Genomic DNA, 26549 nt, shown 5'->3' on the forward strand with positions numbered 1-26549 from the left:
TAAATAAATAAATAAATAAATAAATTTATTATATAAAAAAAGAGAAGACCTTGACCACGTGGTTATGTTAAAAGCAAACACTGGATTCACCCAAGTCTAAGGTAAGGCGAGAAAGAGGGCTGGCAACTGGGAGCCTGAGCTGGATAATTCAGAGATAGTGCACTTCCATCAGGGCCAGAGAGGTCCATAGTACCAAGTGTCAGGGGTCCTGCAACCTTCTTTCTGTGGCACAAGGCATTACTGTGATGCTCTTATGACAGGAAGGAAAAATACCAATACGCATTAATACCCTCTTTTTATACATTCATAGCTTTCTTTAGTATTTGTTTATTTTTTGTAGTTTTCCTGTTTTGAATTCCCTCGTTATGATCTCTGATTGTTAGAACAGATAAGCCCTTTTTGTTATGACTGTATATTAAAAGCTTTTAATGTCACTTTGAGGGCCAGCCCACACCGAATGAAGGCTACTTGTGTTTAAACAGAATGTCTGGATTTGGCATAGTATAATCTTATGAATATCCTATTTTGAAGGTTTTCATGACACGTTTTTTGGATGGGGCATTCTTGCACACGAGGGAAATGTTAGGAATTAGAGTGGTTTCATTCCTCGCAGGCTGCAGCCACTTCTGAGATAGATCTCAGGAGCTTCTTGGCAATTGGCAAGTTTATATAAACTACAGCCTGCCATTGGGGAGAGTCAGAGTACCAGATTCTGGCTGGCCGTGCACTTGAGGACCACGGTAGTCCACTTCAAACACTCCACACTTAACTGCTGGCTGCTCATCTGATCTCAGTCCAACGAGGTCATTGGAGGTTGTTGAGTCAAAGCTGAGTCTGAGTTCGGTTACAGCTTCTTATGCATACCATGTGGCTTCCCTGTCTTATACACCAGGCAGAGTGACAAATATTTTGATGGTCTACGTTAAGCTTGCTGAACAGAGCCAGCTAACCTGTCCGAGGACCATAAATCTTTCCTGAAGCTGCAGAATTTCCCACAAGCCATTGCTAGTGCAGTGTGAGGAGAGGAACCGGGTTTCACAGAGGAACAGGGAATGTTACCACCTTCGTTCGGGTTTCTAGCAAATGGGCAACGGACACTTGCCGTTTTAAGACCCAGAAAAGAGCAAGGATAGGAATCTGAACAGGGCAGAGGAAGTGGGTGGGAGGGAGTTGGAGGGCATGTGACCGGGACAGGTATGTGATGGGTGGCGCCCGAGGAGGCAAAGGAATGGAAGGAAGTAGAACTCCAACACTCACCATTCTCGTTGGGATCTAGGGACCTTCTCGGCCCTAACGGGGGTGCGGAGGCCACATGATGTGGTCTCGGTGGGGTGTGAGAATTCCGTTTAGCCACAAGTGATGCGCGGCGTGGCCTGCAGAAGTCAGCAGCGCAGTGGCTGGAACGGCAGCTCGGTGGCCCTGGAACCGCCCAGGTCAGAAGAGCTGCAGCGCTGGGACCCAGGAGAGAAGGGACTAGAGAACATAAGTTATAATAAAAATTTCAGGCCTGGTTGGGTGTCAGGAGTCATTTCCTCCTAAAAACCATTACAGGAACCATCGCCTTGGGGAGTCTGCAGAGAACCCCACACCTATAATTGTGTTAAGAATCGTTCTATTGACAAAACCTGCCCCACACCCAATTAAGCTGTTAATGGAGAGCTATCTGTTAGCAGAACCCGCCTCACATTCCAGCTATCCAGGGAACTAGGTGTGTCAACTCCTGACTCGACCAGACCGAAGGTAACCTCCTGGCCTATGAGACCTGGACCACGTGACAAGAGTCCAGGCCCCTGTGCCCCCCCCCCATTCCTTACCCTATATAAACTGTAACCCGTCCCTAATAAACGGAGGCTGTGACAAACTTAGCATGGCCTCTTTCTTCTTTCCTAGCCCATTCTCTTACAGATAGCACCCCTCCGTGACCCTGGAGTAACTGATTGCAGGGTGGGTTACAAACCCCTAGACTGAGTAACCCACCCAAGGCAATCGACAGTTGGGGATATCTACCAGATTTTGTTTGTCAAGGAGACCATGGAAATCTCTTTAATAGTTCAGGTTACTTCCATTATTCTTGATTGTCTGCCAGAGCTAGAAATTAAAAACAAAACAAAAAACAATGTGGAAGGAATTGTGACATTCTTGTTGCAAGACAAAGGACATTTGAGCTGCATTTGGCTTGGAAGCTTCTCTCTTTCTGGTGAGTTTTCATAGTGTCTGAAAGTGCTAAGCAAAATGCTGGAAGAAGAAAATAATATATGCCGGGCGGTGGTGGCCCACGCCTTTAATCCCAGCACTCGGGAGGCAGAGGCAGGCGGATCTCTGTGAGTTCGAGACCAGCCTGGTCTACAAGAGCTAGTTCCAGGACAGGCTTCAAAACCACAGAGAAACCCTGTCTCGAAAAACCAAAAAAAAAAAAAAAAAGAAAGAAAATAATTTATGGTCTCATCCAGCTGTGGACCGTGCTTGCCACAATATCAACTGACAGAAAAGATGTGCCACTTGTACCATGTGTGTTTTTTTTTTTTAATTTAAAATTTATTGTAATGGGGTCTGCGCAAAAGGAGGGAGGGGAAGGGGGGAAAACATGCAAGGGACACAGGAACACGATGATATGGCCAGGGCCACAGCTTCTGTTGTGGGAAAGAGGAGAAAAGACCAGGGCTGGAGCTGGGTGGAAGCGGGAAAGGGGAGACACCGTGGCTGCATTCCCCCACACCCAGGAAGCACCTCTTGTCCCTGGTCTCCTCCGTTACTCTGGCTCCCTAAGATTCCATCTTTCTTGTTCTGCCTCTGGCCTTGTACCCTGTTTTTAAGTTTTTTTTAAATATTTATTTGTTATGTATACAATGTTCTGTCTGTGTGTATGTCTTCAGGTCAGAAAAGGGCACCAGACCTCATCACAGATGCTTGTGAGCCACCATGTGGTTGTCCGGAATTGAACTCAGGACCTTTGGAAGAGCCACCTCTCCCGCCCCCTTGTTGTCTTTTTTTTCTTTGGTTTTTCGAGACAGGGTTTCTCTGTGGCTTTGGAGCCTGTCCTGGAACTAGCTCTGTAGACCAGGCTGGTCTCGAACTTTCAGAGATCAGCCTGCCTCTGCCTCCAGAGTGCTGGGATTAAAGGCGTGCGCCACGATCGCCCGGCCCCCCTGTTGTCTTTAGAACTGTTGGACAACCATCTCATTACTTGTTGTAGTTGCACAATAATTATTCATGGATGGCACTGTAAACTCGTGGAAGCCCAAAAATGTGAGCCTATTACATCAGAGGTGTTATTCTTAAAAAACGATTAGAGAGAGGCTACAAACGGTCCCCGGGCGGGCTGGCGGAGGGAGCCCGCCATGAGGGCGGCTACAGGAGGGCACGCTTCCTTGGCCCACGGTGGCGGCAGGTAACAGACACGTAAACACAGGAAATAGCCATAAGTATTTATTAAGGAAGGGGGAGAAAGAAAGACAGAGAAAAGAGATAAAAGGAGAGAGGAGCGATAAAAGAAGAGAGAGACAGAGAAAACGTGTGCGCACGCCAAGGAAGCAGAAAGAGAGAGAGGGGTCCCAAGATGGCGATGGGCGGGTCAGAGGTTATGGGAGTGGGCGTGGCTAGGGCAGGGACCCAAGAATAATAAGAGGGTCTGAGGTTGCTCAAAATTGTTGACAACAATTAGGGCTACACCTCCTGACCTAGGTTGTGGTTGCTTGTGTTTTAGGTATTAAGACTGCCCAGACAGAGAGATACACTCCACCCTGACCAAAGGTCAGGAAATTCAAACGACCTCCTGCTCCTTGTTTTGTATTTGGAGGTTTGACGTAGGGAGTGTCTGCCTTCAGGATACTTGGTCTAGGGTGGGTTCACTGCCTAAACAACAAAATGCTTTTCTCATAGAAATGATGAGAAATACATGATGCCCTTATTATTATTGAAGCCCTTAACTGTCCTAATTGTCCTGTGTATCATATTAAAGCAGTCTTTTGTCTTCTCCCCCCTGTTGTATTGAGGTATAAAATGTACAGAAAATGAAATATGGACGGGCAGTTTTCAGTGTACATGGAAACTCCTTCCTGGAACTATCCTATGCTCCTGCTTTATTATTTTAACTGGCATCTTCATATTCTTCACTAACTTTTTAAATCCCCTTGCTCCTACCCTGGTAAGTGGTATACTTGTCAAAACATGGTCCCCAACATAAACTGAGTCAAAAACACATCGATGAAGAGGTCATGGATTCTATGCATTGAAATGCTACATATTTGTAAGTGGGTTCATTGTCATGTTGCCTTGTATTTAGGCTTTCTTCTAGGTTAGTGTTTTTCTTATGCTTGGTCAGAGATGGTTCTTTGTTTGCAGTGAGTCATAGTTATTTCAGACTCCTTCCTGATCAAAATGCTAATAATAAGTGACACTTGAGGACTCAGTTCTAAATGTACCATCTTCATTACTTCATCTGATTCCCCATTTCCACCTTGTCTGCCAGTCAGAGAGTTTGAAGACTGACAGGCATAATTGCACCTCCTTACTCAGGAGGCAGTTTCCTGGCTCTTTTGAAATTAAGATAGCTTGGGCTGGGGAGATGGCTCAGAGGTTAAGAGCACTGGCTGCTCTTACACAAGTCCTGAATTCAATTCCCAGCAACCACGGGGTGGCTCATAACCATCTGTAATAAGATCTGGCGCCTTCTTCTGGCCTGTAGGCATATTTGCAGGTAGAATACTCTACGTATTAAATAAACTTAAAAAAAAAAGAAATTAAGATAGCTCAATGCCATCCTGACAGGCGGTCAGAATATGCAAATGTACTTCTGCCCCTTCTATTGTAACTGGGAGGTCACCTGAGGAAGGGCAGTCTTCAGCTACTTAGAGCACCTTAGCTACCTAGACAATAGAGTGCTAATGATGTGATGTCTCATCCATGGTGTGACTTACCCTTTGTATCATGTTAATAAAGTCTTTTGTTACTTTCTCCCCCATTTATGTTGTGTATAAAAGCTGTGGAAAATTAAATACAGGATTAAATTTCAGGATTTCAGTCACTGGAATGCCCTCCCAATACTTTGTCTTATTATTTTATGGTCTTCATATTCTTTACTTATATTTATTCAGTTCCCATGTCCCTACCTTGGTAAAAAGTAGTTCTGCCGAGGCAAGTCCTTGACACCCAGGAACACTGATTAGGAGGTAAAAGAACTTAAAAGCACGAAGATGGAGAAGGCTGCCAGGAAACACTGTCCTGATCTGAGCACGACTATGAGTATCTTCAAATCAGAGCTTCATGCAGCCCAACCTACCCTGAAGACTTATCGACAGTTAATGGTCACTGGATGGGAAAGGAGTTATTATCTTCAGAAGTGGAGTGACATGTAAGTTTCCAATTCTCTAGTCAGTATCCTCTCACAGTGCTCCTGAAAGCTGTGTGAATCAAACTCAGTGTGTCTCAAAAGAACCAAAACATGGAAGAGGGGGACTTGATAATAAGACGGGTTCAACAAGTGAGGTGTAAGGGTTAGGGATTGTTCTGTGCTGCTGGCACTACAGACCTTTGTAAGCTGACATGAAGGCGTTGCTCTAGTTTCAGTCTTCTGGAAGGGCAACCAGTGCTCCTAACGTCTGAGCCTCCCTCCAGCCTCTCTAGCTAGGTTAAATCCTTATATTAAGCACAGCTAGGAAGAGTGTGTACCCTTGTCTTGTTACAGCATCAAAGGCAATTCTGTGCATTTTTTTCTTTGTACTGGACTGGACTGTAAACCTATATTGACACAAGTACACTATTTTGCTTAGCTCTATTCCATTTATTTCAAGTCGGTCTAGGAATTTTATCATGAGGTCTTGTTGAATTTTTCTGGGTGAAATTTCTGTACCTACTGAGATTTTATATCTCATGGTTTTTATACCAGATGATTTTGCTGCTGTGGCTGATGGATTATTGTTCATATTCTTCTCCCCTCCCCTCTAAACCTGGTTGACTGTATGAAGGGTGCGAACTCCTGATCCAGTCACCTCTCAATGCCCTCATCTCTGAATGCTGTTGCCCATGTTCTAAGTGTTCAACATAGGAGACTTGTAAGGAATAAATTGTGAAATATTCTGTGTATGACCCTTCGGTGAGTATCTTTCCCAAAGTGTATTATTGCTTGTGTTAGGCACAAATCCGCAATCTCCGACAAGCTGACAAGGAAACCAAGAGTCCAGTATGTAAAAGCAAAGAGCCTTTATTTTATAATCAAGTTTGCAAACTCAGTCTCCCTGCATGTCCAACGTATTGGAATAACCTGAGAGCCCCGAGCTCAATTAGAATAGGGTATTATAGTAGTAAATGTATGGGTAAAGGGTTTCTGAGATTTTTTTTTAAGACCCCTGCTAGGCTGACAGTCGTCTAGGGTTTCCTGATGACTGTGAGCTGCAGGTGTTTCAATCTACAGTGTTTGGAATGCCAGGAATTTCCTTTGAATGGTGTGTTCTTGGGTGGGTGGTTGGGTGATCTCAGCTTGTGGTTTCTCCTGCAGCCAGGCTTCAGCTCAGGATAAACAAATGAGACTCCAGCCTCTATTGAAATTCATAGAAGGCCAGGCCACAGTTCCAGGTGATAATGGTTGGGGGAAGTAAAGACTTAGATTATCATAGCTGACCCCACAGCTTCAGCATCTATTTATCCCACCTTCTGCAAGATAAGCAATTTTGATGAGAAAGTCAATGCTCTTATCCGACTTCCTGTGCCAGGGAACAGAGAGTGGTTTTTCTGAGCACCCTTACAGTGGCCTCCATACAGTGATAGTGAAACAAAACGTGCCTCTGCTGAGAGCTCTGCTCTAAAGTTTACTTGTCTTAGAGAATTTAGGGAGACATCAGCTGTTGAATCTGTTTCAGTATGCATCAGTTCCTAGTGGCATTACTTTATTTATTTATTTATTTATTTATTTATTTATTTATTTTTGTTTTGTTTTTGGTTTTTCGAGACAGGGTTTCGGAAAAAAAAAAAAAAAACCCTGAAAATGTGGCCCTGAAGAAAGCAGATGGATTGCTCTGATACTGTGACTACCCAAGACTCCCTGTTGCTGATAGCAATGATTGGTCAAAGCTCCCAGGCCCCCTCAGTTGCCTATGAGCAGACTTAAGAGATCAACTGGGAGGTGAACTCAGCTTATTGTCCTCACACAATGAACATGAGGACAGTCATCAGCCAAATACCCTTCTTGATGGCTTTTATGGCCATGATTGGCATGGTATATGAGGTTTGAACAAGTCCAATGGCCCTCCTGACTCCATCTGAAACAGGAAAATGGAGGTTCCCAAGCTTTGTGTACTTGGGCAGCTGCTATGGCTCACTAAAAGCACTTAGGCAACATTAGGTATTTTTTAATTCATCCTTTTTATTTCTTCCAAGGTACAGCTTGAAGTCTGTGGTGGTTAAGACTTCTACCTGAGACAAGAAATTCCACCTTGGGCAACAAATTCCACAGGAGTGGGACTGAACCAGCTACCTAGGACAGAGTGGGCCTGAGGAAGCAAGCTCCACAGGAGCAGAAGCTGGGAGCCAATTCTGTCCTAGCATGAGTCTGGGACATCAGAGGGAGTAAGCCTGAGCCAGGTCTCTGTGGTTCTGGACACACCTGAGCCTAGGAACTCTGAGGCAGTAGACCACAGCCAGAAAACTTTGCAAGACCAACTCCAAGCTGGGGACTTCTGCAGGAGGGTATCCAGACCAGGATTTACAGAAACAGGTGAAAACCGGAACCTAGGCCAAAGTAGCCTTGAGACAGCAAACTCCAAGGGAACAGAGCAAAGCATAGGAGCACTGAGCTATCTCCAGGAACACAGAGTAACCAGCTGGGTAACGAGAACTGTGGCACTGACTGTACCACGAGGAACAACCATCTGAAATTTGGATTCACTGGCACCTAGAAGATTAATCAACAGAATCTCAGGCAGCCCCAACCATACCTATTAGAGGAAAAGATGGGTAGAAAAGGAAAGAAGACATGCAACACCACAAAGAGCAACATGACAACAGTGAAAATTAAAGACCCTACAACAGCAAGACCTGAACAACCAAATATAGATGAAGCAGAAGAAAATTACCTAATACATAACATGAGGATAATGGTTGAAATTTGTCAGGATGAAATTAGAAATTCCTTTATAAAAATAGGGGAAAGGATAAGCAAATATTTGGAAGACATCGGCAAATTACATATTGAAAACCACGAAAACATAGAAAAAAAATCAAACATGTAAAAGAAATTATTCAAAACTTGAAAACTGAAATAGAGACAATAAAGAAAATACAAGCCAAGAGAATTACAGAAACAGAAATCATGAGGAAACGATCAGGAACCATAAATATAAATATAAGCATGAAAAGCAGAATACGAGAAGGAATAGAGAATCTCATGTGCTGAAGATATAGTAAGAGGAAATAGACTCATCAGTTAAAATATTAAATCTAACAAAAGCTTAACCCAAAATATCCAGGAAATATGGGACACCATGAAAAGGCCAAATCTTAGAATAATAGGTATAGAAGAAGTTCAACTCAAAAGCACAGAAAATATATTTGGGAAAACTTTCTTCTTAAGGAAGATATGCCTATGAAGATACAAGAAGCTTACAGAACAGCAAATAGACTGGATTCCCCCCCCCAAAAAAAAGTCCTCACCATATAATAATCAAAACACTAAACAAACACAGTAAAGAAAGAATATGAAGAGCTACAAAGGAAAAAGGCCAAGTAACATATAAAGGTAAACCTATCAGAATTAAACCTACTTCTCATTGGAGACAATGAAAACCAGAAGGTTGTGGTCAAGCGTTATGCAGACATTAAGAGACCAAGGATGCCAGCCCAGGCTACTATACCCAGCACAGCTTTCAATCACCATAGAAGGACAAAACAAGATATTCCATGACAAATCTAGATTTCACCAATACCTAGCCACAAACCCACAAAAGAACACATCCAATTTAAAAAAAAAAAATGGATTACAGACCTAATAAAAGAACTCTCAACAGAGAAATCTAAAATGGCTGAAAGACACTTAGGGAAATGTCCAACATCCTTAGTCAATCATAAGGAGCTCCTTTCCGAAAGGGCATCATTTTCTTCATCTCCAATTTGACTCTGGGAGTCAAGGTGGGGCAGTCAAACACAGGATGATGGGCATAGAAGGGCAGAGTCAGAGGAGACATGGGTAGACTGAGAGGGAGCAAGAGATGCTGGAGGGCAGGTGAAGCCATGAGCCACATGGCAATATATAGATTAATAGAAATGGGTTAATTTAGGTTGTAAAAGCTACTTCGTAATAGACCTGAGCTATTGGCCAAACATTTATAATTAAGTCTCTGTTGTTTTTTTGAAAACTGGGGGGTTTGCTTATAGTCCCAGAGGATTAGTGTCAATGAGCATGGTATGGTACAGAAGGCTGGGGTGAGAATCCAAGTTACATTTTCAATTCTAATTGCTGTGCCTAAGAGATTCATGAAACAAAAATGCCTCTGATCTGCAAGCGCCCTGCCCAAGAACAGCTAGCTCCTGAACTATTTGTTCCTGAACTGCTGGAAGCTGTTGTTTATCATGTATATCAATCCCCTAAACATGTTTGACTCACCTGCACCAATGTGCTTGATCATGTGTGGGCGGAAGGTTCATAGGCTGGAAGTGCATCAGGATATATGCTTGCCCATGATTGGACCTGATGGGAAATGCAATGGATTATGGGTTTTCCTTCTTAAACTGCTGCAAACTGTAAATCTGAGCCATTTTCCCAGGAACCTGGGAATGGACCTGGCCATTATTTAATTAAAGCTTGCTTGAAATTTGGCTTTACAGCGTGGTAGTGGTCTTATTCTCTATTGGTGGGATTAACACAGGCATGGCTCTGAACAGCAGCTGAGACGTTACCTCCTGATCACAAGCACAGGCAGAGAGAGAGTGTTAACTGTCAGGAGCTTTTGGAACCTCAAAGCCTGCCACCCAAGATCACACCCCATCCAACAAGGTCATACCTCCTAATCTTTCCAAAACAGGCCATCTAACTGGGCTCCAAACATCCAAATACAAGAGTCAATGGGACCATTCTTATTCAAACCACCACTGTCTATGAGTCCTATCAATGGTTCCAAGGACTATGGTAGTAAGCCTGGACGAATGGGCACCATCTCTTCTTCACTGTCTCAGCAGTTACTCTTGCACAGCACACACTGTGCAGTCTGTTTCACTGCGGTTTTCTTTTGAAGGGATTCACACATGCACATGCTCACTGCTGCTATCTCACACCTAAAGCCACAGTACCATGTCTTTCCATTCCTCTTTAAATACAAAAGACAAGACAAGCTTCTATGCTCAGGTAACCTTCACAAGGCTAAGTGCAAAAGAAATACTGTCTTGAGGACTCTAACAACTTCAATTTCACTGCCAGGTAATTTATTGTATTCATCATTGGGTCTGAAACAGGAAATATAAACTCAATTTTGAAGTTTGTGTAATGTGTAAAAACATTCTAAAAGAAACCATTCCAGTATTTTATCAAATTCTGTTAAGATTACGCATACAGGACAGTCATGGTAGTGTGCATTTTTTTTTTGTTTGGTTTTTCGAGACAGGGTTTCTCTGTGGCTTTGGAGCCTGTCCTGGAACTAGCTCTGTAGATCAGGCTGGTCTCGAACTCACAGAGATCCGTCTGCCTCTGCCTCCCGAGTGCTGGGATTAAAAGGGTGTTGTGCACTTTTAATCTCAGGCAGATCTCTGGGAGTTTGAGGCCAGCCTGTTCTACACAGTGAGTTCAAGGAAAATTGGGGCTACATGGTGACACCTCGCCTCAAAAAATGCAATTACACTCTCTTTCCCATGCTGAAATAACATGTGAGATGTTCAGACTTGATGCTAGACCACATGCTCTTCAGTGAAGACCATGCAAAGTCATTAAAAGTAACTTTTCTTAAGACATCCAATTAGAGTTTGAAAAACATACCTGATGTGATTTTATAACAAAATGCAGTTTATAGGAATTAAGATATGGAAAACAGAATTATTCAGCATTTGTGAAGGACAGACAAAAATGTAAGTTTTGTTAGTGTACAATGAACAAGACAGGTTTTCTAAGAACAATTTTCATTTTCATCTTCTATCTGTATTTATTTTCTCCACAGATTTTATGGAGGATGACCAGGTATTATTTCTGTATGGACAGAATGTAATGGTAAAAGTAAAATGCTACAGATCCCCAGGGGCTGCAGAGGCAAAAACACAGCGGGTCCCCAAGCTGTAGCAGTAGGCAACAGGTTCTGAGAGCAGTCAGTCCCAGGCATGGACAGCGCAGTTCCCCGAGTGGCTGCAGCAGGCCATGAAACCATGCTGCAGGTGCCAGAGCAGGGGCAGCCACTCCGTCACAGCGAGCAGTCACTAATTAGCTGGCTTTGCCAAGAATTTTCAACGAGAAATGCTTATAGTTTGCTATTCCTTTGAACCAGGTCTCATCACATAGCCCTGGCTACCCTCAAACTCAGAGCTCTGCCTTCTTCTACCTAGTGTTGGAATTAAACGTGGGCCAAAACCCACACCCAGATCCGAAAATGGTTTCTTGCAAATATTTTGGACATGCCAAGCATAGGTGGTGCACACCTTTAATCCCGGCACTTAGGAGAAAGAGGCAGGCAGATCTCTGAGTTCAAGGCAGCCTGGTCTACAGAGAGAGTTCTAGGGCAGCCAAGGCTACACAGAGAAACTGTCTCAGAGAAACAAAAACACCAGTTTTCTTTGGAGGGTGTAAACATATCATACCCACCTCACGTGGAAGCATATTCCTACTTCTACTCAAGAAAGTTTATCTGCATATGTGGTATAAGTTTCTTGGGGCAGAAATGGTAATGTTGAGGGAATCTCCCTCACGTGAGTATTCCAACAGCACTGACGTGGAAGAATAATATACTCACCAGTGGACTGAAGCCAGGCTGATTCCTGAAACACTTCAGCTTGTATTCTCAAGCTCTAAAACCATACGGTGGGGCTAGCAAGCCAACAAGTGGCACTTTAGTAGTTAGCTGGGAGCTTTTGTTTTCCAAATGCCTATGTTCCAGCTGACAGGGGTCACATTCCTTACAACCACGAGGTTTCTCTCCTGCGTGGATTTTCTGATGTGTTCTGAGAGATGAACACTTGGAAAAGCATTTGTCACATTCACTACATTTGTAAGGTTTCTCTCCAGTGTGGATTCGGTAATGGACTTTCAGGTGTGACAGCTGATAGAAGGCCTTACCACATTCTTTACAATCATGAGGTTTCTCTCCAGCATGGGTTTTCTGATGTGTTCTGAGAGATGAAGGTTTGGCAAAGGATTTGTCGCACTCCTCACACTGATAGTCTTGCAGCATGAGTACACTTTGTTGTGTCATTACTAAGGCCAGAAAACCTATTGTTTCACACATTTCCCCTTCCTCGATTGCCTTCTGATCAAGGTAATAAGGTGAAATTATGTTTGGTAACAAGCAGAACACAAAATGTTCTAAGTAAACCACTAAATAAATCAGTAAATTAGTATCTAACGATAGGTCTTTTCTACCTTACTCGACTTCACTTTTTGTTTTTCGAGACAGGGTTTCTCTGCATAATTCTGGCTGTCCTGGAACTGGGTCTGTAGAGCAGGCTGGCCTTGAAATCAGAGACCCACCTGCCTTTGCCTACCAAGTGCTGGGATTAAAGGCGTTTTCCACCACAGGCAGGCTCAACTTTAATATTAATGACGCCTTGCTAACGGAGTACCTGCTGTCTGTTTCCCCAAAGAAACTCCTTTTTCCAGGGCCAGGCAATTAGACAAAAGTCTCTATTCCCTCAGGGGTTTGAAAAAAAGTTCCTACTGGCTAAAATCCAGCAAGAGGAATGAGTGGTTCTTCCAGTAATGTATGACTGTGGTGTCTACTGACTTGTCTAGGCTCCCGCAGTTCAGGCTCACTAGTTCCACCCCACCAAAGAGCCCCTTTCCCCCATTCCTCCTGGAAATTTTTCACCTGTCACCACTTCTAAAGAGCCTTGGCAATTTGGAATAAACTTTTCCCTTTTCACCCACAGAGAGGCTATTTTGGTTTCTTTACTGCACCCAATTTCATTCAACAGCAGCAGCAGGCGGCAGCAAGATGCAATGGTGGCACCTGCAAGTTTCTGTGACCCCCAGAAGCCTACCCATGGAGAAATAAAACCGAGTCCTAGGACAATACAGTTGAGTACTTCAACATTTATTACAAATAAAAAATAATAACTTCTGAAAGGGGAGGGTTTCCATGACAGGATTCTGTTCAAGTAAGAAGAACTGGTGTGTATGGGTATGTGTTTTGTTTTTTGAGGCAAGGGTTTCTCTCTGTATGTAGCCTTGGCTGTCCTGGAACTCACTCTGTAGACCAGGCTGCCCTTGAACTCAGAGACTTGCCTGACTCTGAATCCCAAATGCTGGGATAAAGGCATGCGCCACTACCAGCCAGCGGAAGAATTTGTTTTAAAATGATTCAGCATGAACAGGAAGTCAAAAAAAAGTTCTCTTCATATGCACAGAAATGTCCAAATTCTTGGCACTGGAACTGTCATGAACTAGCATAGTTACTGAACGGTCATCAAACAAAGGGCTTTGAACTGTGCAAGTACCTGTGTCTGACCCACAGAGCATCTGAAATTGGCATAAGTCGTCTGTCCAGAGCTGGGTGGTGGTGGCACACACCTTGAATCCCAGCAATTTGGAGGCAAAGGCAGGAGGATCCTTGTGAGTTTGAGGCTAGCCTGGTCTGCAGAGTGAGTTCCAGGATAGGTTCCAAAGCTACACAAAGAAACTCTGTCTTAAAAAAAAAAAAAAAAACCCTAGTGGCTAATTCTGACTTTGGAGCACCTTAGCACTGCCGCACCCCCCTTCCTGGGAACCAGGACCCTAGTAACCAACCACATGTGCATGGGAGCTTTGAGTACGTTCCATCCCCTTTGTAGTCTTTCTTCAATAGACCCGGACCCTGGAACTGGGGTGAGACGACCTGCAGGTTTCCTCCTTGTAACCGCCATAACATTGATCAAGTAGAGTTAGCTGACCGTTGTATGAACTAGTCAAAATAGTTGACAAATGATTTTTGGACTTTCCCTTTGATTCTGTACTACCCCCTCCCTGATTTTGTGGTTTTTCCTTTAAAAGAGCTTGTAATGGACAAAGCAGGGGTCCTTCTCCTCTCGAGGCTGAGGGACCTCTGCCGTGGCAGAATAAAAATTCCTCTTGCTATTGCATCAACAGTGCTGTGAGTGTCTCTTGGGATGACCTCCGCCTTGGTGGGGCTTTAGGGCCCAACATTTCCTATCTACCTAACTTCCCCGACACTTTACTTGGGTTCATCAGCTCTGATGTAACAATTGATGCAAATTATCATGAAACCGTTTGCTAATAAGGATGCTTTTCAGTGTAATCTAGCCAACTCTACTGTACTTATGTCAGCCAATTTCAACACTTACAATACAAGAATGTTTCCAAAGAACATTTCCCTATTAAATCAGAAAATCATATTCCACTGAAATACATGAGAATTTTGTGTATGCTTAGTTTTCTTCTTTGTAATACACTAACTTATGATCTTAGAATTTTCCTTCACTATAAACTCTTGATGTTTTTTTTAAAAATTCCTTAAAGGCTTTCACAAGTTTCCCATGTTCATAATGATTCTCTGATGTAGAGACTGCAGTGGTCCATACAGACAGCTCTAGAAAAAGTATATGCCACATTATTTACTATAGAAAGTTTTCTCCCCAGTGTGCATCTTCTGATGTCTTCTAAGGTTTGCCAGTGTAGTAAAGGATTTGTCACATTCACTACACTTGTAAGGTTTCTCTCCTGTATGAATTCTGTAATGGATGTTAAGGTGTGATAAATGATAGAAGGCCTTACCACATTCCTTACAACCATGAGGTTTCTCTCCGGCATGGATTTTCTGATGTGTTCTGAGAGATGAACACTTGGTAAAGCATTTGTCACATTCATTACATTTGTAAGGTTTCTCTCCAGTGTGGATTCGGTAATGGACTTTCAGGTGTGACAGCTGATAGAAGGCCTTACCACATTCTTTACAATCATGAGGTTTCTCTCCAGTGTGAATTCTCCCATGGCTTTTAAGACAGGACAACTGAGAAAAGCCCTTACCACATTCTTTACATTGGTAAGGCTTCTCTCCAGTATGGGTTCTGTAATGGACTTTAAGGTATGATAACTTATAAAAGCACTTACCACACTCTTGACATTTGTAGGGTTTCTCTCCAGCATGAATTTTCTGATGTATCCTAAGGGTTGAGCACTGGGTAAAGGATTTTCCACATTCCTTACATTTGTAAGGTTTCTCTCCAGTGTGGGTTCTGTCATGTTTTCGAAGTTGGGACAATATATAAAAGGACTTACCGCACTGCTTACATTTGTAAGGTTTTTCTCCAGTATGAATTTTCTCATGTGCCCTAAGAGATGAGCACCGGGTAAAGGTTTTGTTGCATTTCTGACATTTATAAAATTTTCCAGCATGCATGTTCTGATGTTCTCTAAGAGAAGAGCAGTAAGTAAAGGATTTGTCACATTCCTTACATTTGTAAGGTTTCTCTCCAGTATGGATTCTCTCATGTTTTCTAAGTTGGGACAGCATATAAAAGGACTTATTACATTCCTTACATTTGAAAGGTTTTTCTCCAGTGTGAATTTTCTCATGGGCTCTAAGAGATGAACAGCGGGTGAAGGATTTGCCACAGTCCCAACATCTGTAAAGTTTGCCCTCATGGATGTTCTGATGTTCTCTAAGCGATGAGCAGTAGGTGAAAGATTTGTCACATTTCTTACATTTGAAAGGTTTCTCTCCGGGATGGATGCTGTAATGGGTTTTAAGGTCAGACAAACACTTAAAGGACTTGTCACACTCTGTGCATTTCCACAGTTTCTCTCCAGTAAGAGCTCTCTGATGTGTACCGAGGCTTGAATAGGTCCTCAAGGATTTTTCACATTTCCTGAATTGGTGTGATTTTTCTCCATTATGGATTCTTAGCTGTACAAGTTTTGGGGTAAAGCCAAAATATTTATCATATTCGTTATATTTATACACTTTCTTCCCTATGTAGATTCCATGACTCTGACTTATGTTTGAAAATAAACTTAAAGATTTGTCAACATCTTTATATTTGCAAGGTTCTTCTCCAGTGTGCATGTGTTTATAGCTACTGAAGTTGACTGATTCAATACAATCATCCCTGTGGTTTTGTATCCATCTGTCTTTGTAGCAGTTTTCTGTAGTATTATTGGTTTTGCATAGTGTCCATTTGGAGGATTCATGAAGCATTTTGCCAAGCTCATTACATTTACGTGACTTCTGTTGAACTGCCACATGCTCATCGATAGTAAACTTTGAGTCTTCATCCAAGACCTCCTCTGATTCATTCAACATCCGTTGATTCTCTGGAAAATGAGCACAATTAGGACCAATAGGATTTGATGCATGATGAAAGAGATTCAGTATCTGAGTTCTCTGAGATAAGTACATCAGTCCTTTAGAACAGAGCTCTCAGGAAGGCACTGCATGGATGCCCAGAAGATCCTCACTTCGATCTCCATCACAGATAGCAGACTTTTTATCCCTGTCCAAATTTCGTATGCAAAAAAGACAAATAGTTGAAGAAACATTGGGAACAGAGCTCTCTGGTGGATTATGTTTGAAATGTTACTCTGCCTAATCCCCCCCTCCCGAAATATTGTAAATATTGTAAAATTCAAGCTATCCCCACTTAATAAGAGTACTGGTGACACATGCATACTCAGAATATTCAAATGTCTTTTAAGTTTAAAATTTTTCTCATAAATTTGACAGAGCTGGGTGTGGCAAAACATGCCTTTAATCCCAGAAGTTCTAAGACAATGGCAGGCAGATCTCTGTGAATTCCAAACCAGCCCGATCTACATGACAAGTCCCAGAACAGTCAGAGATACATTGAGAGATCCTGTCTCAAAAATAAACAACAACAACAACAAAATCTTGATAGAGAGTTTTTTCTTGTTTTGTTTTCTTTTTCGAGAAATGGTTCCTCTGTGAAACAGTCCTGGCTGCCCTGAAACTCACTCTGTAGATCAGGCTGTCCTCAAACTCATAGAGATCTACCTGCCTCTGCCTCCCAAGTGCTGGGATTAAAGATGTGTGCCGCCACCGCCTGGTGAGACTTTTTTACCCCTAAAGACACATTAAAATCACCAAAAGTAATGGATGTAAAGAAAATACTTCTTGTTTTTAAACTTAGTGATTTATTTTTACTTTATATGCATTGATGGTTTGCCTGCATGTGTGTCTATATAGGGTCCCCTAGAACTGGAGTCACAGACAGTTGTGAGCTGTCATGTATGTGCTGGGAATTGAACCCAGGTCTCAATAGTGCTCTTAACTATTGAGCCATTTTTTCCATCCTGGAAAAAAGAATACTTTTGCTAAATTGCGTGGTAATATTATTTTTCTTTTTACACTGCATTTATTTAACTTTGTGAAGCTGTATTACTGTGACTGTCTAAAACACCTGATGGTCCTAATAAAGGTCAATAGCAGCCAGGCAGTGGTGGCACGTGCCTTTAATTCCAGCACTCGGGAGGCAGAGGCAGGTGGATCTCTGTGAGTTCAAGGCTAGCCTGGTCTACAAGAGCTAGTTCCAGGACAGAATCTAAAGATACACAGAGAAACCCTGTCTCGAAAAACCAAAAAAAAAAAGGGGGGGGGAAAGAAAATCACTTATAATCACTGATTATTGGACTGAAGACAGGTAACCGAAGACTATGAATGGTTACTGAGACAGAATCCCTTTTTGTTATAGACAAATAAAATTGCACTGGCATCCTAGTAGTGCTTTCGAGATAACACATGTGCAACGAGAACAATGTCTTCTGGCATTTACAGTAGGCTGCATCTTGAGAGCATTGCACTAAGTAAAGTTATCAAAGAGTTACTTCTAGCGAGACAGAACACAGCAAAACCCTTTCCTGTTTTACCTTCCTCTTTCACTTGAGGCCCTCACTTCTGTCCTGCTCATTCACTCACCCCCACCTGGGTCGGCCACCATCTCCTCTCTCTTCACATTCCAGGGCACTTGGATTTGCTCCAGACATGGGACCAGGTCTGCCTTGCACACAATAATACCTGTATATAAGAAAGTGTAACATGATTTTGCTGGATCCTATAGAACGTACCAGATAGCTAAAGAGATGACATAATACAAGACTCTAGGAATAATTTACCAACTGTTATATCATGTAAGAATCTTAAAAACATTTACAGGAAGTTCTAAATAGATGGCTCAATGGCCAAAAGGACCCAGTTTGGTTCCCAGCACCTGTGGTAGCTCACGCCCCTCTCTAGCTTCAGATTCAGGGCCTTGGCTGCCTCCTGATGGCTTAGTCAGGCACCCTCAACATTCATGTAATACAGGCTAACACCCATGCATAAAAAAGGTAAACAAAGCCTAAGAAATATTTAGAGAGCATTTTCAATTTGCAGACTGCTTCCTGTTAAGACTGAGTCAAATGCAAAGATGGAAATGGAACTTCAGGATTTGGTAGGAATATTATCAGTCTTGGAATACATCAAGTGCAACAATGGAAATGGAACGTTAGGATGTGGATAGGATTATAATCAGTTTCTGGATGAATCAAATGCAATGATGGAAATAATACTTTAGGACGTGGGTGAAAACACCTGCTACTGGGTGTCTGAAGATAATGTAGACTTAAAAGGAAAGCTTCATAATGCCTCCAAAAGGGAAAACATGATGAAAACATCAAATACCAGGAGGAAGCATTAATTAACATTATCTCCCTAGGTTCCTATAGTTTCTAAGACAGCTACCCAGAGAGTCTCCACATCTACAAATTAGGCATATACCAAGGATCAGATACAAATTATGTGAAAGAAATATCCTCACCCACAGAGATCAGGTTGCTGTAATTCTCCAGCATCACATCAAGGTACAAAGCCCTCTGAGCAGAGTCCAGGCATTCCCACTCCTCCTGGGAGATGTCCACAGTCACATCCCTGAATGTCAACGGACCCTGAAATGAACATAAATTTACCAAGAGTAGAGTTCTTTCCTGGATACAAAGAACACAAGGGAAACTGGGCTATTTTTCTGCTGTAAATGAGGGAGCACAGTTATTCAGTAAGATGCTTTCTTGAGTGATTACACTCAAAAAATGCATTGTCTAACTGGTTACAGAGGAGATATATTCCCAGAAACAATATACTTTTAGGGCATATAAGATATAAATTCAAAGTCCGGACAGAGAAATATACTTTTTATCAAGGTTGGGTCCATTTCACACAGAATCACAGTGTAAGTATCTGAGACAGAAAATTTGTGATAAACAAAATTATGCTTCTAAATGCCACAATGGTAGACCTCGCTAGAATAGTGACACTGGATCAATCTTCTGCAGTTAGGTCTTATCGGACTGATTTCTAATAAGCTCTGTTGAGTTAAGGGTCTAGGATCAATACTGCAGCTCCAAATTTTGTATAGCAAAGAGGCAAAACTTGGGAGGCAGAATCTATGGATTAATTTAATGTCAAAAGATTTTACATGCCAGGTGTGGTGGAACACACCTTAAATCCTAGCACTTAGGAGGTAGAAGTAGGCAGATCTCTTTGCATTTCAGGTTTATATAGTGAGTTCCAGACCAAGGTTGCAAAGTGAGACTCTGTCTCCAAATAATAAATAAATAAATAACATAACATAAAGAAGTAAGTCTGTCAGAAAGTTTTGGTTTTCTCACAGTAAGAAGGGAGAAGCAATAATCCAAATCACCGACACTCCAAATATGCACCATATAATGAGATTGTTTTATGAGAATATTTTTGGCAACCATGAAGTACATATAAAAATCAGGACTGGGGGCTAAAGAGATGGCTCACTGGTTAAGAGCAGTGACTGCTCTTCCAGAGGTCCTGAGTTCAACTCCCAGCAGCCATATGGTGGATCACAACCATCTGTAATAGATCTGGTGCCCTCTTCTGGTCTTCAGGCAGAACATTGCATACATGATAAATAAATAAATTATAAATTAATAATAATAAAGGACAGCCAAAGATACACAGTGACACGAAAGAGAGAGAGAGAGAGAAGGAGAGAAGCAATGCAACTACAATCTGAATTTACTGACAAGAGCATCACTTTAGGCTAACAGTTCTCAACCTCCCTAACACTGTGACCCTTTAGTACAGTTCCAGGCTTGCCAAAGAGGTCCTGACCCACAGGTTGAGACCCACTGCTTTAGGCTAAGATGATACAAAGAACTGCAGTGCTCTGCACTCTAGATAGCCTAAGTACTCTGCATGAGGCTCAGAGACAGTGCGATATTGTCTAAGACAACCTCTTCCTAAATGCTAGAAATGATGCTAGGGGGTGCTGCGGGCATCTCAATGTGCACTTTCATAAAACAGCTTTAGGGATAGCTGATAGATTCCCTCAAACGGAGCCCCTGTGGAATATTGCTCTCTTCACTGATAAAGACATGCATCCATCCTCTGTAGCAATCGGGTATCAGCATATTTCTCTGATCATCACAATGGAAAACATTTTTAGAATTACAGGTCTTCAATCCATTTTCCTGTACAAATTCTACAGATGAGAAGTGGGCATGACACTGACCTGGGATGTATTTACTGAAGAACCAGCCATTTTTCCTCTTCTTGCACTTGTATTCATGGGTGTCAAAAAGATAAATCTGAAATTTATATTAAAAGCTGTTAGGAACAAAGTCATATACCACATAAAAAAGATCCAAACAGAATAACACCAAATGTCTTATCAATATTCCTACAGTTAGGAGACTATGAAACAATGGTTTTAAAGCCATGAAAACAACCATTAACCATATTAGTGCAACCAGACAACATGTCCCTAATGAAGGGACAGAGCCGATGTCATCATAGGCTGCTCAGCCTTCTCTCAGAGATCAGGCCTCAGGGAGACACATGGGGGTTGGCAGAAGACAGAAACATGGATAGACACGACTTGCAGAGTGAGGTTGAATATTTATTCAGGGAGTTATGGAGGGGGAAGGGGGAAGGGGGAAGGGGGGGAGAGAGAGAGGAGAGGGGGAGAGAGAGACAGAAGGGGGAAGGGGAGAAGTGGGGAGAGAGGCAGAAGCAAAGCTGCCGCTTTGAGAGGAAGATGAAAAAGAGAGCAAGCTCAGGTTGGAAGCTGAAGATCAGCCTGCCTCAGTGGATGGGGAGGGAGTGGGCGTGGCTTGTCTCTTAAAGGGACCAGGGACCAAAACCATTAACACCCTAGTCTTGAAAAAGAAAAACCCAAAAATTCTATGAATGTGCATAGCAGTGAAGAAGAAGGTTAGGCATAATTATTGTAGGTCACAGAAAAAGTCAAATCAATCAAAATACAAAGAATACTGATATTATCTGTTCCGTTCACTAGAAAGATTGTAGTCAGTATGAGTGCATTTTACCCGATAATTTCCAAACACAAGAAGCCATGATTGGCAGAGCGATAGGAAGAAAGCAGACAACTTCAGCATCCATCCAACATTCAGTGTCAGATAATGACATCTGAGGGAATACTGGTGTAGAAAGAGGAGCAGCAACATTGCAGGAAAAGGTTACACCCAGCAGCCCTTGAGACAGCCATCCACACAGAGAGCAGCAGAGAGGTCTCACAATCTTTTCAAACTTCAAGGAGCGTGCCCTACTGCATTCAAATCTTAGAAGTCACCAGACAGTGGGAGTGCTCACCTTTAATCCCAGTACTCAGGAAACAGAAAAAGAGAAATCTAAGAAAAAAAAAAAAAAAAAATAAAGAGAAAAAAATAAAAAAAAAAAAGAAAAACAAAGAAAAAATATAAAGAGAGAGAGAGAAAAAAAAAAAAAAGACACTCTCTTCTCTAATGAAGCGAAAAAGCAAGTATGAGAAGCAGATGGGAATTAGAAGGAATACAAGAGGTGAAATTGACAGCTGGCATGTTCTTATTCAAACATGAAAGGTTTGCCTTCCCTGAAGTTTCCAAGGACTTCCTATCAAAATCTTCATGGAATTTTTGTAGAAATAAGGTAATCCAAAAGTGTTATTAAATTGAGGGAAGCCACAAACATTTCAAAGAATCTTCAAAGGAAGATCAAACCCAGAGGCGATTTGAAAACCTGTTAAAATTATAGCAATACAACCTTTGAGTGTTGCCCTGAAGACAGACAGGAGGTGTCAATGGGACAATGTATATGGAACTTAATACTGTAGAGAGATTCTAAGCAATTCTTATCAAAATCCTGCAGGCAGACTGAGCAGTAGTGGTGCAGGCCTTTGATCCCTGCCAACCTTGTGCAGTCAAGGAGAGCCTGATTTACAGAAGGAGTTCCAGGACAGGCTCCAAAGCTAGAGAAAACATGTCTCAAAAAACAAAAACAACAACAAAAAAAAAAATCCTGCTAGCGTTGTAGGAAGTGGAGAAATAACCCTAAAGGATTTTGAAGGAACTATAAAAAGCTGCAAAATTCTGAGAGCACAGAAAAATAAAGAGGTATCAATTTTCCTAATTTTATAATATATTATAGAAATGAAAACTAATTTTTTTAAGATTTATTTATGTATTTTATGTTTATGAGTGCTTCATGCATGTCTGCAGGCCAGAAGAGGGCAACTGATCTCAGTACAGACATTGTGAGCCACCATGTGGTTTCTGCCTATTGAACTCAGACCGCTGGAAGAGTGGTCTTAACCACTGAGCAGTCTCTCCAGCCCCGAAAACTATTTAATATTTATATGAAGGTATGATCAGTTATATGCATTCAAGAGAGGCAGCATCAATCACACACAGAGTCAAACAGAATTACATTTGCTTCTTACTATTCTTACATAGAAAGTATTCTGACACCTACAACAGGATAATCCTGAGATTATTCTCAGTGGAATTCTCCAGAATCATTTCTAATGAAACAGAATGTGACAAATCCGATTTCATGTCTGGTTTCCACTGTCACTCGAGCCCCTGACCAACCCCTGCCTCAATCAACCCAATATACCTGCTTCCTCTCTCTTCACCGTCCAGGGCTCTTTGTTCCGCTGCACAGGTGAGAGCTCTGGGTGATTAGTTAGCCCTGCACATGAGAAAGAGATTGTTCAGAAAGCATCTGGATTCCCAAAACAGTACTCTGCTCAGTAGATAAAGAGAAAACTAAACAGAGGATTCTACAAGTGATCCCACATCTGTCACCCAGGGTCAGAACACTAAAAAGGTCTATAGAGCATTTTCAGCTTCCATAACTTGAGCCCCACTTCCAATCACAGCCAAAGCTGAAGGGTAGGACTGGAAAGATGGCTCAGTGGTTAAGAGTACTGGATGCTGCTCCTCTAGAGGGCCAAGAATCAAGTCCCCGTACCCACACGATGGCTCACAAACATCTGTAATTCCAATTCCAGGAAACTGACCCCTATACTGGCATCTATAGGCACCAGGCATGCAAGTAAACACATGAGTAAATGAAAAAAAACAAAACCTCAAGAGTAGAAATGAAACTTCACGATTAAGGTGACAATACTGAGTCTCATGGAACAGAAACGAAAGAAACCTAACTATTCTGCACATGAAAAAAAAACGCGAAGAATAGAGAAAACCTCACAAAAATGGCCTGAGAATTTTTCACTATGAGTTGTGAGGTTCAACCAGGCAAGGCTCACCCACATGCAGCAGTCTGAGAAAGAATAGTACAAGAAAACTATTCTCTCCCACAGTACTCAAACTGCTGTGATTCTGTTGCAGAAATCTCTCTGGAATAAGCAATCTTAAACCGTTGGGAGTGAAAAAGTAGAGATGTCACAGATGACTGAAGCTGGGGTACCTCTGAGTTTCCATTTCCGGTTGTATTTGCATTTTATAATCTACAAGCACAAGGTGGGGCCAGGAGAAAAGTAAACAGGCCTTTGCAGAAGCACGAAGGCTTGGGGGCTTTTCAAATGCATGCTAAAGCATGTTGAAATGCACGTGATAAGGTCGCTAAGGGCAACAATTTATTGTTTCAGCAATTTCTCCAGGTTATTCTCTTCCAAGTAGCAAGATGAAGTCATGATTGGAAATGAGCTGTAAAATCAGTGCTTTATGTAATTCAGCAATTCAGTATCTAATAAATTGTCTTTTCTACCTTATTCTATTTCAATTCTCCAACATCCAGTCTCTGTACAAAGCCCTCTAAGCAGGGTCTAGGCTTTCCCCCTTCTCTTGGGAGAAGTCCACAGCAACATGACTGAGTATAACAAACCCTGAAATAAAAAGCAATAGTTTAAGTGGGGGTGGGGGTGGCGCACACCTTTAATCCTAGCATTCAGGAGGCAGAGGCAGGTGGATCTCTGAGTTTGAGGCCAGTATGGTCTAGAGTTCCAGGACATCCAGGACTGTTACACAGAGAAACCCTGTTTCGACCCCGGAAAGCAAGAGTTAGCCACATGTCCATGTGTTATTCTTGAACGAAGGAGACAAGAAAGTTAGAGACTCTTTTCTGATGTAGGTGAGTGGTCACAATTATTCAAAAGTTCTTTCTACTAAGGTGCTTGCTGTTCTATACAGAGCTTGATAACTGTGAACATACTCTGGCCTGATCGTCGCACTCTCAACAAGCATAAGGTGTCTTACTGGACTAGAAGATGCAACACTAAGACCTTCACATAACAATACAAATTATTGCTGGGCCGGTGGTGGTGCACGCCTTTAATCCTAGCACAGAAACAGGCGGACCTCTGAGTTCAAGGCCAACCTGGTGTACAGAACAAGCACCAAAGTCACAGAGAAACCCTATCTCAAAAAAAAAAAAAAATCAAAAAACAAAACAAAACACACAAAATATTGAAGCACTGTATTTAAACCACAGAATATATACATTTCAGATGGAAAATTAATGGAAATATCCTACAGCTTGCTAAAAATATATTTGTGATTCAAACAGATCTACAGTTGATCCTTATGAGATTGCTATCTAACAAGCTTTTTAGGTTGACAAGCTCTAAATGCCACTCTCTTGAATAGGGAAGTGATAGGACACGTTAGTTGAAAAGCTTGGGTAATTTAAAATTTAAGAGCTTTGTTCTTTCGGAAGTAATAAAAGAACACTGTTAGAACATCATCATATATAAATTCAATCTTGCGAGATCAAGAGACTATTTTGAAAATCTTAAAACAAACAAACAAAAAAAATCAGGATTAGTCCGGTTCACACGATATAAAATTTACCGAGGGCAAATTTTTGTGAGAGCCAGCTTCCTAAATCAGCAGCAAACAGCTCGCACCCCTGGTCCCTTCCCTCCTGGGTCCCAGCCCTGCAGCTCCTCTGACCTGGGAGGTTCCAGGGCCGCCGGGCTGCGGTTCCCGCCACCGCGCAGCTGACTTTCCCAGGCCGCCCCGCGGCGACTGCGGCTCCGGGGAGTTTTCGCGTCCCCACGACACCTCGCCAGGTCCTCCGCACCCAGGTCTGCCTTACTAAGGGGATGGCGAGTTTGCTGTGTCTTCGGGCTCCGAGCCTACTCTGGTCCCGCCCACCATGCAGTTTGCTCACATTCGCCCATCCCCACCCACTTACTTCCTCTTTCCGCCCCCGTTTCCCAAGCTGGCCCCGCTCTGCAGGTGTCCACCGGTCACTGGGCAACGCCCCTGAAATCGGCGACATTCCGGGTTTGGCTGTGAAACCGGGTTTCTCCTTTCACACTGTACTAGCAATGACCTGTGGGAAATTCTGCCGCTTAGGGAAAATTTCTTCTCTGCAGGCAGGTTAGCTGGCTCGGTTCATCAAGCTTAACGTAGACAATCAAAATATATAGGTCACTCTTGCCAGAACTGGTATCACAGGCCTTTAATTCCAGCACAAGGAAGAGGACAGGTGGATGTCTAAGATGGTGTGTGTGTGTGTGTGTGTGTGTGTGTGTGTGTGTGTGTGTGTGTGTGTGTAAGACATGGAACCAACAGGGGTATGGAAAGCTGTTTAACTATACTTGGCCTCAGCTTTGGACTAAGGTCTAATAAGCGGGCTGCAGCAAGTTGGTATGTCCTTGTAGAAGCTCGTTGTGCCCCTCAAAGGACTATAATTCTGGGACACTCAGTCCCTCCCTGCAAATTTAGGATGGGTTCAGGCTTGCATGGGCCTGCCATATGCTAAGAAGCACCAGAGAAATACCAGGAAAGTGGCCGAGATTTGTGATAAAATAAAGTCAACCCAATTTTCTGAACCTTCCCTCGGGAGTATCACTGGAAACGGATGGTTAACAGGGCTAATTTACCACCTGAAAATATATGATGAAAAGATTTAAAGGATGATATGCATATGGTAACTCCAGAGACTCCAGATATTCTGTAGAACAGTAGTCTTTACTTGGCACAGTCTGAGCCTCAGGGGGCATTAAAAGCCCTTAATATACAACAACAACGTAAAAGGACTTAGATATTATATTGTTAACAACCAGAAATCAGAATAGTGTTGTAGACATGGTTTCAGGAACTCAAAGTCCAAACCATGAAACAGAGAAACCTCAAAAACATTAACCCCCCCCCAAAAAAAAAGATT

The 26549-nt window shown here is 42.4% G+C and overlaps 2 protein-coding genes across 8 annotated transcripts in view; both read right to left on the reverse strand.

Annotated features, from left to right (window-relative positions):
- Positions 1-25512, reverse strand: part of LOC126494185 (zinc finger protein 420-like) — a 74429-nt gene extending 48917 nt beyond the window's left edge. Inside the window, exon 1 of the mRNA XM_050131440.1 lies at positions 25328-25512. The gene's annotated coding sequence lies outside the window, so the exon portion shown is untranslated. The remainder of the gene's footprint in view (positions 1-25327) is intronic.
- Positions 11687-24246, reverse strand: LOC126494178 (zinc finger protein 883-like). Of its 7 annotated transcripts, XM_050131430.1 has the most exons (7): positions 24144-24246; positions 23028-23102; positions 20647-20722; positions 18925-19051; positions 18045-18143; positions 14816-16426; positions 11687-12343 (listed from the first exon to the last, which is right to left on the reverse strand). In XM_050131430.1, the coding sequence occupies exons 3-7, from the start codon at positions 20701-20703 to the stop codon at positions 11964-11966; spliced, it is 2274 nt and encodes a 757-aa protein (XP_049987387.1). In that variant the 5' UTR covers positions 20704-20722; positions 23028-23102; positions 24144-24246; the 3' UTR covers positions 11687-11963. The 7 variants fall into 7 exon arrangements, with proteins under 7 accessions (XP_049987387.1, XP_049987384.1, XP_049987382.1 ...); XM_050131427.1 differs by lacking the exon at positions 11687-12343 and having other exon boundaries at positions 13812-16426; positions 18929-19051; XM_050131425.1 differs by lacking the exon at positions 11687-12343 and having other exon boundaries at positions 13812-16426; positions 18045-18122.
- Positions 25513-26549: the final 1037 nt, after the last annotated feature.

The sequence above is a fragment of the Alexandromys fortis genome, unplaced genomic scaffold (genome assembly GCF_014885135.2).
Source record: "Alexandromys fortis isolate MF-2015 unplaced genomic scaffold, M_Fortis_MF-2015_v1.1 scaffold_351, whole genome shotgun sequence".
NCBI lineage: Eukaryota > Metazoa > Chordata > Mammalia > Rodentia > Cricetidae > Alexandromys > Alexandromys fortis.

What these genes read in the sequence shown, in the direction of transcription:
- LOC126494178 (XM_050131430.1), bottom strand. Translation starts at nt 20,703, where the DNA reads ATGAATACAAGTGCAAGAAGAGGAAAAATGGCTGGTTCTTCAGTAAAT. An exon ending in CAGCAACCTGATCTCTGTGG is followed by an intron (nt 18,144 to 18,924) that starts GTGAGGATATTT and finishes TCTTATATACAG; the next exon opens with GTATTATTGTGTGCAAGGCA. An exon ending in GGTGGCCGACCCAGGTGGGG is followed by an intron (nt 16,427 to 18,044) that starts GTGAGTGAATGA and finishes CTCATTTTCCAG; the next exon opens with AGAATCAACGGATGTTGAAT.